Below are 14,630 nucleotides of genomic sequence, written 5' to 3' on the forward strand. Positions count from 1 at the left end.
GTATATATATTATACAGGCCATTATTTAAGGAACTTATTTACAACGCTACTACGTCATTTGTTGATATAATGGCAGTGTATTCCTCTATTATATGAATATTTGATTATTTATGAATGTAATTTGGGGACTAACAAAAGTTGCTGCTATGTGCGTTGTAACTTGATTGCCGTTACAGGCTGATTTGAATGTCGCATGTTTATGCAACAGCGTAGTGAGTGTGTTTTAGGAAACATGTAACTGAGCCACGTGCGGAGGACATGCGGAGGGCGCGGAGTCACTCGCGATCCACTCTCACATTCACCGCGCAACAATGCGAGCCAAATAGAATTTAATATTCATAGAGACGACGTACGATTCACTGAATTCATCGCTCGCACCTTGGACCCGAGCCCCGCATATAAAAGACCTTTCTTGAGCCCCTGGGTATACTTCAAATAATTCGTCTCGGAATAGCTGCACTTCAAAAGTAAAGGTATAGAAATGGAGAAAAAATCCATGCGTTGTTTCATGATACGGCGAAATTGAAAATACCGCCGCCGTCTTTAGGGACGTCCGTGAGCTTGAAATAATGTATCCAATTTCTGATGGAGGAAATATTTAAGATTTTGCAACGAAACGTGATAAAAATGTATCGAAATGGCAGTTTGTTTACTTTGAATGTAAAATCAATATGCAAGTAAGGTATTTACCTGTATTTCATGAAATAATTCTCTTTCATCAAGAAGAACCACACGACATGCCAGAGTTCGTGGCGCAGGACACAAACATTCCATCATCTTGACTCCTTATCTCTGTGTATATTGGGACCTCCTTTTCATCTGAAACAAATCATAACAATCAATTAATTGAATAACATAATTTACAATGTAATATTTTGTACATCAATATTTCTTAAATGCTTCAATTGGAGTAAATTGACATTACAAATTCGCGGTTGCGATGCAGTGCTTATCTTCTGCATTGCTCAGGTATTCTAAAACATGAATGTTACGTACATTTTCTCGCTCAAAGCTAAAGTTGTTTGAAGGCAATTACGGAGTTATTTGCAGCGAGACTCAATAGTAAAATCACCAAAGGGTTGGTCGAAACCAAATATATCCTCGTTAAAAGTTAGTCCAGGGAAACGCGCGCACCGCTTTCTGTTTTAACAATTTTATTTTAATTAGTAGCAGCGCCCGCCCTAATAGGCGGATTTGATTTGACGGGATTTTTCAAGCTCACGTTTGCATACAATTTTATTAGTGAGTATTGATGGACGCGCATTGTGACTGGCGAACGCCAGACTTTCCGCGACTAAATTGAACTTTCCCTTTTCAGGCTGCACGTTAATAAAAATTATACAACGCCGCCCTATTCAAATACGTTGAAAAATTAAGCACGAAAGGTTTAATTTAGATTCGGCAAGGTATTAAAGGTAACAAACAAAATATCATCAAAACAGTGAATGTAGTGCGAAACGAACCTTTTAACAAACCAGTAAAGTGAGAACTTGGAAACAAACAACAAAGACGGCAATACGAGCTATTAATCCGGACGATCCTGACAGAGATTAGTGCTCCCACTATTGACCCAACACCGAAGCTGCCGCCCCCACGCGTAGAAAACATTTCCCGCCATTGTCTCAACAAGAAGAAAATGTGGTTTGACATTATAACTTTTTCCTACGATCAAGTTTTTGAACACGAAACTTATGAGGGCATGAACCAAACATTGACTTCATTGTAATGTTTCTCGTGTAAAACGAAATAAATTGTAAGTGAAAAAGATAATTTTTTTAACCTGCAGTTTATTGTCTGTAGACAATTTTTTATTCAACAAAACGAGTCATTATGTACGTGAAGATCTTCAAAACAATCGAAAAGACATCTACTTGATAAATCGTTACATCTTTAGATGTTTCGTTTCCAATTCAAAAAAGCTAGAAATAATCGTATTATGGACTTATATGCTACCTACAGTACGAGACAATTACATCGCAATGATTACCGTGGCAATTTCCCACTTCTTTGTTCATTAATTCCTATCTTTTATGATGCGCATGGGAATGAAATACGAGTAAAGATTATATTTCATTTGCCTTGTTATGCTGAAATATTAACTAGAAGATAACACGAACACTTTAACTGTGTTAAATTTATGAATTACTCATTCTCGGGAAAGCTTCAACAAAATCATGGAATTCAGCATTTGTCGTTGTTAGCATAAATAAATTACTTTAAATTCAAATTAAATGTAAGGAAAACGTTAAAATTCCTCGCGCGAGGCCCGTCTTCTTGTTATTTGTCAATTCCAGTGGTGACTATAATAATTCAATACGTAAAGGATAAGTATATAAAATATAATTGTAGCTTGGTCATAATATATACTACATAAATTTAACTTATGTATAAATAAAGTAAAAGGTGGTAAAAACGAAGATTGCTTTACTTCGTTTATTCTTATCATTTTAGTTATTCTTTAATTTATTCACTTGTTCTTTACCGGTCTAAGTTAATTCAAAAATATACAACAATATCACTACATAGTATAAAGCAAAGTCGCTTTCTCTGTCCCTATGTCCCTAAGTATGCTTAAATCTTTAAAACTACTAGGGGTTCAAGGGAAAGGTTTATATTTATAACATCTATTAAATTACTCCACATTTAACGCGCACGAAGCCGGGGGCAAACGCTAGTAAATAATATAAATAAATATAATTTTAAAGAAAAAAGGCTTTAAAGCAGTAATCAAGATCAAGTTGAATACTTAATATCATAAAAAAGTCTGTCTACAACAGTTAGAAGGCCGTAATTATGACGACGTATCGACAAATTCAAGTGGCGTTAATGAATAGTGTTGTCATTTGTTAATAATACTTTAACCAACATCTTGTTGATAATACTTTTACAAAAATTGAGATAACATTTGTACTGTTTCATAAAATGTTTTTTTTGTAGCTGCCGAAGTAAAGTTTTTTTTTTTATCAATCTCTGTTATAGTTTAGTGTTACGAGCTTTTGCGTTTAGCAAATCGAAAAATTAAAAGCCCGTTTTTACACTTTCGCCCAGCTGTGGAACGAAATTTTCTGAAAATCTCTTTCGTTTCAAAAATAACGGAATAAAATTTTCTGTCGACCGTATTAAGAGTAGGCACTTTTCCTTCATGTGGTATTTCTAAATTCCACTACATATAATATATGATTAATTTTTTTTTTGTGAAAATACCTCATACTTTATACATTTGATTTTTACACTCTGCTATATTTTTATATTTTAGAAAGTATCGGAGAGAAAGTAAAAGAAATCACATTTTAACTATGCCAAATTATAACTGTATTTATTAACTATGTATTAGTTCTATGAACAACTTTAAAAAATACTCTCAAATTATTCTAAATTATCATCAAAATCAATTTCCGCGCAAAAAAACCCGTTAGCCAGGAGCTCGCGCGTTTTTCTTCCCTACGAGTCGTATATATAAGTGTTTTCAATTTATTCAAACAGTGCTTGTACCGTTGTATGTAATGACTATATTGGATTGTGTTTATAATTTAATATAATTATATTTTTTATGAACATTTATGTACCGTGATATGTTATGGCTTTCTTTTTACGCATTTATTTATATAATGTATTCATATATATTATATTGTATAATGGATTATACTTTTTTCATTGACTGGCAGTCATCTAGGAAGCTAATCTCAGTTATTTAGGCCGCAAGTCGTTCTAAAACCAGTGTTACAGAAACTCTCTCTGTAAGTAACACTGATGTGGGGACCACTTCGGCATCATCACTCGTTATGCTTGCATCTTAAATTTGTTTGATTTTCTAATCATTTTATGCCTGTTTCGGTGCCAAATAAAGGTATGTCTATGTCTATATATTATTATTAAATATTATAATTATAAATATGTCTAAATTTATTTACGTACTTGTAATCATCAAGAGATGAAATATATCTTAATCTTATTAGGTAATATTATCTTAAACGGTTCTTAATAACAAGAAATAATAAAAAATATTAGTGAAATATCCGACCCGACATTTTTTGGGTTATTGCTTGAAATATCTTACCAAAAACAAACTACAAAATATTATTTTCATATTGTTCCACAACAAAATTCTTGAATGAAAATTATTTGAAAAATATGAATTTTGTGTATATTATTTCTAATATTATCTTAGTTATATGGCAGTCATAAAGCATTTTACTACGTGAATAAGCCTTTGTCATAACTTCTTCACGACTTATTAAGCTTACCTTTCCATCATTTTAGGGAGATTAATTTTATAACATTTATTCTTTATGAAATATAAATTACCAAACGCATTACATGAAACAAATATTTTTAAAGTATAGAAATAGGTAAAACTTATATATAACAGGTAACTTTAAAGTAAATTTACATAGTAGGTATATCTAATCATTCGTCTCCAAAATGTCTCTCATTATTTTGAATTCCATCAAACTCACAACACGATTATAGAAATTAAACGCCGCCTCTCAATCTGCTCGTGACGCTTGCTGTAAAATATTCGAAACATCGTACTTAATCTAATATAAAACTTGCATAGCAATTTTGCATTTCTTCGGTTCAGTTCTTATTTTACGAATGAAAAATGAAATCTAATATAAAAATGCACCGTTGTAACCGGTTCTACGTTACGTACCGCGTATTAACATACCCCTTGAACTATTACTTGTGTTCTCAACAGTGAATTTTGTTTGGAGCTGTGTGCCCAGAGTTGCTATTAGTATGCGCAAAGCAGGCGCGTGACGGCATGCACTAGCGTCCGCCCGTTCTTTAGTCTACCTCATGTTATCGTCATATGATCTGCTTATTGGGTAGAATCGGGTGCGATGCTCATGGACAGAGAATATTGAATAAAATGTTTTTATTTATAAGCTAATATTGTTTGCTTATTGATTCGTTCTATGGAATTTTGTATCATGGCTATAACGGTTTTAGGTAGTTTTGATTATATTTGTTTTTTAATTTGCAAGGTAAAAATTAACAATAAATACAAGCGCGGTTTATTCATCCTTGATTACACAACTTATTAATGAATAGATGTGTTTAACCAATATAATATATGAAATGCGTTTTCAAAATTTCTAATCAATATTTAAAAGCAAAGCCTTGTAGCAATAGAAAGGTGTTTCAACATGTATGGCTGCTATATTATGGTCACGCTTCATAGGATACATTTATACATAGATCTGTGTGAGAGATAGAGTCAATACTCAATGACATACGTTTGACTAACAGAACGTGAATTCATTTATGCTACCGTCAATTTGAATGGATAAAGTGCTTTGATGGAAACGAAATATTTTGATTGCTAAAACTAAATAATTGGACGATAGAGATAATTTTCCAAACTCTATAAAAGCCTTTCAATGAGCAGCATCGTTATTCGTTACCAGACGTACTGTGCTTTTAATTTGCATATTACTCTATTTGTTCGCTGAGCCAAAATATTTAGAACATCATAATGTAGCATAATTTTGCTGGGGTTAAACGAAAACAAAAGATAAACAGAACGGTTGGCTACGCAGTTTCAAAGACAAAGCTCCTATTACGACTTAGAAGTGAGTCATAATTGAGCGAGTTAATAAGAGTTGTAAGGAATGAATAATTTATGTAACGTTAAAGTAATTTTGCGAACGAATTTCAGTGTGGTCGTTGTAACAAAACGATGAGATTGAATTGCGCCTACATATTAAGTCAAATGACCCGGCTCGAATTTTATGCGCAATAAGTCACTCGCAATGTGCGTTGCATGTTGTTGTAGACACACGTTATAGGAGGTGATGTTTCACGTTAGGGAATAAATTGATCCGAAAGGCCATATCTCGGCGGGCGGACGTCGTAAAGTTAGCACGCTGTATGACTGAGGCCACACTTTTCGCGCTTCGAAACATCAAACCTATTATCCTCTCGTATATTCAAGATATAAGACATTTCCTGACTACACGGTAAGCTCCCTGTCCCGTTTTTAAACGTATAAAAAATAAAGGAGATGACGCAAAGCGTATAAAAACAACGGCGCAGTGGAATTCAAATTACTTATAAGTGGAACGTCTATGTTGTTTATTTTTCATTAAATTATTTGTTTGTCTTTTTTTAATAACCGTATTATAAAGAGATGGTGACGATATCAACGTAGAATTTTAATAATAAGTGAATAAATGTTAAACAAATACAATGTCTCTAATATAAAGTTAACAAATGTCTTGGACTAGAGTACATGCTTGGAAAAGAGCCAAAAGCACGAATTGCTTACGAATGATATAACATCGGCGACATACGTTGCTCGAGCAAATTGCTTAAAGTGCTTGTGAATTTTAAAAAGTTCCACATAGTCGTATAATAAAAAAATAATTCCAATCGCAGCCAACAAATATAGGGTGCTATTAAGAGAATTGTTAACTACACTTTTGACTTTGAAGACGGACGTTGAGATGATTTTTTAGCTTGTGGATACGTTCATTATTATGAATAATTTCTCGGCTCTCAAATTACGGCAGGTAGCCCGGGGCGATCTCTCGTAACAATCAGAAGAACAGACCATGTGAAGGCTCACCTACGTACGCCGGCTACTCCGCCCACAGTTTAAAATTCTTAAAAGAGGCCTGGGAATTAACTAGTTCGCCGTACTGATTTTATTATAGAGTAGATCATTAAATATACTACGAGATCGAAATAGATTACTATATAATAAGTGTGTGCTCTTTGTTTCGAATGATAACTGCTTATTTGGAGCTGGAAGTTAATGAACATTTATGGCTGGGTAAAATTAATATCGTGAATTTTTTTATCGTTTTGATTAAAGTATATATTCATTATCATAATCTCAATTAGGTATATATACAAAATAATAAGCTGAACTCTCTGAAAAATTATCTTCATTAACGCAGTAAGTACTTTGAACACAATATATATACATTTTGACCTCAAAGGTGTCCGTAGTTAGTGTAATAAAATTTAGCTAGCTACGTTTGGGGGCAACAGGGGTTAAGTGAACAACTAACGAAGAAGAATATTTTAAAACATCAAAGCTTGTACGGCACTTAGGTACTTTGTGAAATAAGGCAGGTCCTCCGCATTAAATTTTTCAAATTAAACGGATCGTCACAATTTCATCTAAGTTCCGCAACAATGAACTAAACATCGTCGTTTCCAGTCTTCGCGTTTGGGCAACCCGCATAACAAGAGGTTAAATTAAATAACAACGAAACTTTGAGAATCTCACCGTCTGAAGTGGTGTAGCGTGAAGCGGATGGAACGATATTAGTTCGATTCCTATTGGAACTTCTGACCGCAAACTGTTCGTGACGGGCACTCGAATACGTAGCGAGTAGACTTCCCCGCTCTTGCGTGCCAGTTCACACAATAATTAAGAGGTGCTCTGCTTTTTATTTTAGAAGCTTATTAATAACGAACTACGTAGTCACATTGTGATTTTTATCAACTTACAATCAATCCATAGAATTGAGCTCGAGCTCCAACATGGTTACTTCCAAGCTATAAATATCAAAACTGATACAGTCGACGACTAGATGCCTCATACACAGGAGATTGCCTTTGTATCGGCCAAATTATACAGCGTCTAGTCTATTTGCCGCGATCATCACTGGATTTCGAGCGTTGTGACCGACACAATTGAATCTGCTAATCGGAAATGGGCATTGTCCGACGGAGGTACCTTTGTAGTAAATGCATGACAATCACGCCGCGCCCACGCTCGCCGTCGATTCAACGCGAATAGTCATGTGCCGTGCAATACATATATTATATTTTTCACTCCGAATTTAAAAAATTGTTACGAAATTCAAACGCGATTATTGATTATGTTATTAACGAATAAGTGTGACGTTTGATGTTTGACGAATACGTCTTGCATATAATCGCGTTCAAATGCGTTTCTAAATTTTTATAATTAACATAAATCAAAGGTCGAGTTACGACTAATTCTAAGTAAATTTTGCTCACATTTTAGTTACCAAAACAGAGATTTTTGTAAAGGTATACAAATTAAAATGAAATAAACTTCATTAATTTGTTTTACAAAACTCAGCAAATTAAAATTTAATCCAAATAGCACTTAGCAAGCTCCGCATACGAATGTAAAAAGATATTACATTATGTTAATATTAACAAGTTTATTTATTTCCCCTAATTTATTCAAGACACCATCAAAGCGTCAATAAAAGACGCTAAAATATGCGCATTTTTCCCAACTTCATTTTTAAAAGAAATTACATAGTCAAGACTTTCTACAAGAATAACATCTACATTTGCGGTAACAAGGAACAATAGCGTCAAAGAGGAATTTGAAGTTTATAGCCCTTATACCGCGATTAACAAATCGAAATGGGGACAAGAGGTCACTCGACCCCATAGCGAACCTCCCAGCACTCGCGAGTACAAGTAAACCAAACCAGAAAACGATTAAAGATTTTCTAGTAAAAAAATACGCAATGAAGAATTCATTTAAATGTTTTTATACGAAATCCATTAACCTTCAATTTCGCAACAGTTTCGTGATTGAAGGCTATAAAGTGTAAAGTAAGAAAGCAAGAAAAGTAAAATGTATTCAATTTCCATTTCGTAATTGAATTTCTTTGATTGACCTAGCTACTATTAGTTAATACGACAGAATGTTCAAATAAATACAGGCGTCAGGAAGGTCGTCAGTATATAAGTTTTACTTAATGAATGACTTTATTAAATTAACATTTACTTAGTAATTCCAATTATCATATTCTCATAAAGATTATCTATACATAAATACTGCTATATTTTAATGCAAAGAAATTTAAAATTAAATAAGAATTTGAATTGGAGAATATTTCAACAGCATTTAATTTTTTTGTTTTTATAATTAAATAGAAGCACATCTATCAATTTATTTGTAATACGTACATACTGTATATTTTATGTTTTATTTACGCAGAGTTTAATACATACTATTCTTTATAATTATATTAATTTTTATATGGGATTCTTGATATCACAGTACAGGGCTCAGAAATAAATATGGTTCATGTTATAATAACTTACTACGCGAGCGACGTAGTTTTCATATTAATCGAATTAATACGAAATCTCCATAAAGTAAATCGTATAAAAAATAACATAAAAACGTAAGATGTAGATCGTATTGAATATCGATATAACTCATTAATGACCAGAACTTTCGATACGGTGACTTCCCGGCGATCATCATTGGAAAGATGAATAAGGAAACTCCAGTAATTGCTAGTTGCCACGGCTATAATTGCTTAGTTACACATTGTTCAAGATATCATATAAAATGTTACTTCAAAAATAATCCAGATTTACATTTATACGAATCGTCTGTAATTCCTTGCCATTTTCATATATGAAAATGTATGAGCGTTGGTTTAGGGTCTAATAAGTTGAGTGGGTGGGTTTATTACTTCACCTCCACATTTCCTGAAATTCATACACTAAATACATCTAAATCCCTTGTGGATCATAAAGCTTTGCTATTCTTTATCTATAAATTCCACGATATGAAATTAATTCGTAAAAAATGTTTAGTAATAGATCTATCTGCTGATTAGTGTGGAAGTAAATAATTTGACTTACGCACACGATGACTGACTAATATTTCCCACGTTTCAAAATCACTTAGTTCACACTTTCATTTTATAGGAAGGGTTTCTTTCCGGGAAGCGGCTGCTATAATTTCACCCTTTAAATTATCTTAGGTCGGTTCGCTAACAAAAAACTGATATATAAATAAGTGCCCTACTATGATTGTTTTGGTATATGAATATACAATAGATTTCCACCTATAACTTTACTATAAAGAGGGCAGATTTGATTGTTTGGTTGCTTGCATTGAGTAGGCTCTGAAATAACTGGACCAATTTGAAAAATTCCTTCACCTTTCGAGCGCTAATTCATCCCCGAGTAATTATCTTATCCATATCATAAGTATAAAAAAATGTCTGTGGAAATATTAGTTCTAAATAAAGTCTTATACTCTCTACTTGCGAATTATCTATGCTGTATATTATAAAGAGGAACGATATTTGTATCAAAGCAAACTGAAACTATAAACCCTTTATTGAAAATTCTTCCAGAAAGGTATTCCTTAGCAGTATGTTTCATTATTAATCATCAGAAAAGGAGGAGTTTATATTAAGGAAGAGAAAGTTATATATAAGAGATGCGACCAGCAACGAAATTGCCAGATCCTTTTGTTTTCGATTTTTTTTTTTGAATTTGAAAAGTGCATTTATTAAATTAAACGGTTGCATAAATTCCTAACTTAATAATTTCAGTTTGGTGCTACTGTTAAGGTCATAGATTAGTATCCTAACCTAACCATATCGTAAAGCGTAATCAAACTACGAAAAATGTTTTCGTCGTATTGTATACCTAAGTACGGCGGTTAAACTAATACTTAATACTTGAGATATACCTATCAAGGAAAAAAAATTTACACGATGAGGGTTATTGATATATATATATATATACGTATACATTAGTAGCTAATCACTGTAACGAAAAATATATAATGCGGATATCATTAACAAATCTCACGCTTAATATAATGTTAAATTGTAAATAATTGTAATCAATATTTGAATCACGAAATTGAAATGGTAGGTATTTGAAAACATGCATCGGTTGATATCTATTTAGTTATTCCTAATGGATTCCACAATAAATGTTATTGTCCACTAATACCAAGCAAAGGGACGATTGGACCGTCAACGTTCAATTCAATTAGGTCAAAGATTGAATAGCATACCAGTGTGAATTCGAGATCGAAACTTCTTTATAATGTTGTACAATTTATTGTATAATTTTCAGGGTTAGCTAATATTATGCTTCTACTGTTCGATGCCCGGCAGTCGACCACCATAGCGGGCATTCAACTCAACCGTGGCCTCGCGGTGCCGATCCGTGTCCATTGCTTTTCACAACAATGCACTGTTCCAAGTACCAAGGTAAGTACCGACAGCAACCAACAATTCTTACACTGACTGATTGACTATACTCTTCCACTCCCGCGCTCTGATTCACACAAATTACCCGTTATCATCGCTTTATTGAAGTTAGTCTCTTCCAATTAGATAGATACTCGAAACCAATTCTAAAACCTCACACTTTATAATTTACCATTATCTATACATTACAGACGTACCTAGTTTATGACAATTTCGCATTCAAATCGTACTTGTGGACATGAGTCGCGGAGCCGGTATTTTCTGGGTACACTTTCACGACACTTCTTAAGTCCAAGATAACTTAACAATTTATTTAGGTTCCGTAGGTATAAAGTCCCTTTGTAGCATATAAAACCGTCATTTTATTTTTTACATAAACATTAAGTTTATAAACAAAAGACAAGAGTCACGTTTACGAGTAACTCATGAGGGGGCGACATGCCACCTGTCACCGCGACGCACAAGTATTCACTGCCGGCCGCGGGCCGACGGCTGGCGGCTGCTGATCCCGCTCGTCCTCCCGCCTTCACAACTTAGCTCGGGTCTCAACAGACCCGTTGCTTTCGGACCAATGCAAAAATGAAACATTCTTAACAATGCTATACACTGCTGGCTACTATTAATTATTTGAAAGATTGTGTAATACACTCTGAAATGTATCGAGCTTTTGAGAAATCAGAATAATCTTCGTTGCCGAACATTTTTTTAAGGAGCTATAGGTAGGCAAAATGTAAAACATTTAAGCGCCATCTACATATATTAGAAATTATTGTTTGAGCGCCCTCTGTAAAAACTCGTATGAACTTTCTTAAGAATACTACATACGGATATTAAAATATAAACATTGTTTGCATAGAAGCGCCTAGATGACGCTAAAATAAAATTAAAAATTTTCATTTTTATTATTTAAGGAAGTTTTAAAAAATGTTATTTTATATAGTTTATCATATAAAGCCTAACCCTTCATACTATAAATGCGAAAGTAACTCTGTATGTATGTCTATCTGTCTCAAGTATAAAACCCTGAACCGATTTGGATGAAATTTGTATAGATATAGTTTTAGAAATGGGAACTGCGCGGAAAACCCCGGGAAGAAATCTAGTTAAACGTGAAACTAAATACATATTAATATTTTCTAATTATCTCTTTTTTTATAACTTAATTAGCGAGAAGTTCTGTTTTGATTGCAATTCTCGTTTAAAAGTATGTATGTGGAGCTCTACAGTGTGAAGATATCCGAAATGTACTAATAGTACTATTATTGTACTATGTTATCTGTGCTACTAGTATCTAATCGGCAAAATATAATATTCAACAGATCTGGATTTACATAAAAACTACATAGCACAATGAAAATAGAATATATAAATTTACAAACTTTCCGTAATTTAATAACCATGATCTGTAATGTTATTATTTATTGTATTTCATGCTTTAGTCATCGATTCATCATTCATTGTTATTCTATCGGGGGTCCCAAAGGCAACTTACACTATGACTCATAGAACTAAAACGTGATGATATTTAAGCGTTGGACACCATAGAATATGGTAAACTAATGCCTGATAAAGCTTTATAGTTAAAAGATTATAGCTGTAAATATAATTTTAATAATTTCTTACACTAAGCACTATGTCATAATTTTGTTTTACTTACCTTCCTTGAAATGCTCCAATTATTGTACATACTATACAAGAGTTTTAATTATGTTTGAAAAGAATATAATATAATATTGGAAATCAAGATTTTTTTTCAATTACAAGAAGAAAGAACATTCATAAGAACAAACTCCATCTTCAAAACGTTATAATTAAACTGCAACTTATATCTTAGAGACAATAACGATTAAATTATATTTCAAACTTGCCCTATATTGTAAAAAAAATTACGTATTTAAACATCTTGCATCGACTTTATTCTGCTCATCTCACGCAACCGAATTACGCAACGCATGTTTGTTCATAAGTGAAACAATAGGACCAAGTACTCAGATCCTTTATGGTCCAAAAACTTCGCCCTAGATTTTTTTCGCGACAAGCAAGAGAAAGGTCGCTTTGTTTTCCTTTACAACACAGGTATATCAGTAATGTAAGACTTAAATTAATTTATCATCCTACTAATATTATAAATGCGAAAGTTTGTTTTATAAGGATGTGTGTGTGTTGCTCTTTCACGTAAAAACTACTGAACCAATTGCAATGAAATTTGGTACGTACATAGCGTGACCACTGGGATAACATACAGGCAACTTTTTATCCCGATATTCCTACGGGATATGGACTTACGTGGGTGAAACCGCGGGGCGCAGCTAGTTATTTATAATATGCGATACATTTAGTAGTAGTAAGTTTACGAGTGATAAATACAATATATTGATTAAATCCAACTACCACATATAAAAGACCAACATTTTGTTTTATTCGACAGTATAGATTGAACAAACGAATTATTTACGAATTTTATCGCACTGTAACCGTATTTTGTTATCATTCCGGTTTCACTATCAAAACTTCTTTAGAACAATTCATTACTTGACACAGACATGACTTCACATTTGATAAAAATTGTTAATTTTACACTTACACGGGTACTATAATGCATTGACTCAATGCTGTTCCTATGTTTAACAATTAATAATAATTTAAGTTTGCATAAACATAATTATATAGCATTTCATACGCTATGTAGTTTGTCCTTATTATTATTGTCTTAACTTATTTGTCGAATATTATATTAAACAACCGTTACAAAAATATTTTTTAATTGCCTGTGTTTTAGTATTTTATAGATGATGTTTTTATATTGCTATGTTATTTATTGGACTGATAATTTTTAACCAAGTATTAAGGGGATTGATAAGGATTGCTACGACCATAACATCAAATGCAATTTATTGTAATTATTAACATTCCCAGTTTTTTAAACGAAACGTACTAAAATTTGTTTCGCTTACGTTACGATGGTTTGTTCCAATAATCAGTTATTACTTGTTAGAAAGTGAAATATATCTTAGAAAACATAGGTCTCTTGTACCAAGTCTTTCATACATTTTCACAGGCAAGTCTTAGCTATCGGATGCGGGCCCTCAAGCGTGAGACTATAACGGTTATATGACACTTGTAATGTAAAATCATAGTACTCATTCAAGTGGAAACCAATGGCTGGTTCTCATAATGAAATTGTATACTGTTGTGCGAACAAAGCTGCCGCTTGTAGTTCTAGTTAATACCTACTTATAAGTACCATAGGTGTATCGATCTATGACGTATCTGAAAATTTCATCACTGCTAAATATTTAAGCAAATATGATCATACAACTACAGCCTACATTATACAATCAATACATATAATAATGCGGTATCCGGTTATATACAAAAACAGGCAGACAGATAGTGGCCGGTTAGCGATAAACTAAAAAACTATTGAAGACATTTTCGTGCAGTCCTCAACAACAGACATAAGTATAATTAATTACTGATTAATTATCTACGATAACTAAAACAACAGGCAATCAATACCCACGCACTTTTAAATATGTTGTAAAAAGTGTACCTAGTACTAATATGTAAGGTACAAATATATGTACCTAGTCTTGCCATAAATATTGTAATAAAGAAAAAAGAAAATTGTTAACTGCAAATAACATTTATTAC

The 14,630-nt window shown here is 32.9% G+C and overlaps 1 protein-coding gene across 3 annotated transcripts in view; it reads right to left on the reverse strand.

Moving 5' to 3' along the window:
* LOC119829441 (band 4.1-like protein 4) overlaps positions 1–11,485 on the reverse strand; it is a 39,096-nt gene extending 27,611 nt beyond the window's left edge. The window contains exons 1-2 of one of the 3 annotated variants that reach the window (XM_038351940.1): positions 11,174–11,485; positions 691–819 (exon numbers count right to left, since the gene is read on the reverse strand). In XM_038351940.1, coding sequence (XP_038207868.1) covers positions 691–777 — 87 coding nt within the window. In that variant the 5' untranslated portion in view covers positions 778–819; positions 11,174–11,485. The remainder of the gene's footprint in view (positions 1–690; positions 820–11,173) is intronic. The other 2 variants (XM_038351939.1, XM_038351941.1) reach the window with 2 other exon arrangements.
* Between the last annotated feature and the right edge of the window lie 3,145 nt (positions 11,486–14,630).

Source organism: Zerene cesonia, chromosome 10, assembly GCF_012273895.1.
Source record: "Zerene cesonia ecotype Mississippi chromosome 10, Zerene_cesonia_1.1, whole genome shotgun sequence".
Taxonomy (NCBI): domain Eukaryota; kingdom Metazoa; phylum Arthropoda; class Insecta; order Lepidoptera; family Pieridae; genus Zerene; species Zerene cesonia.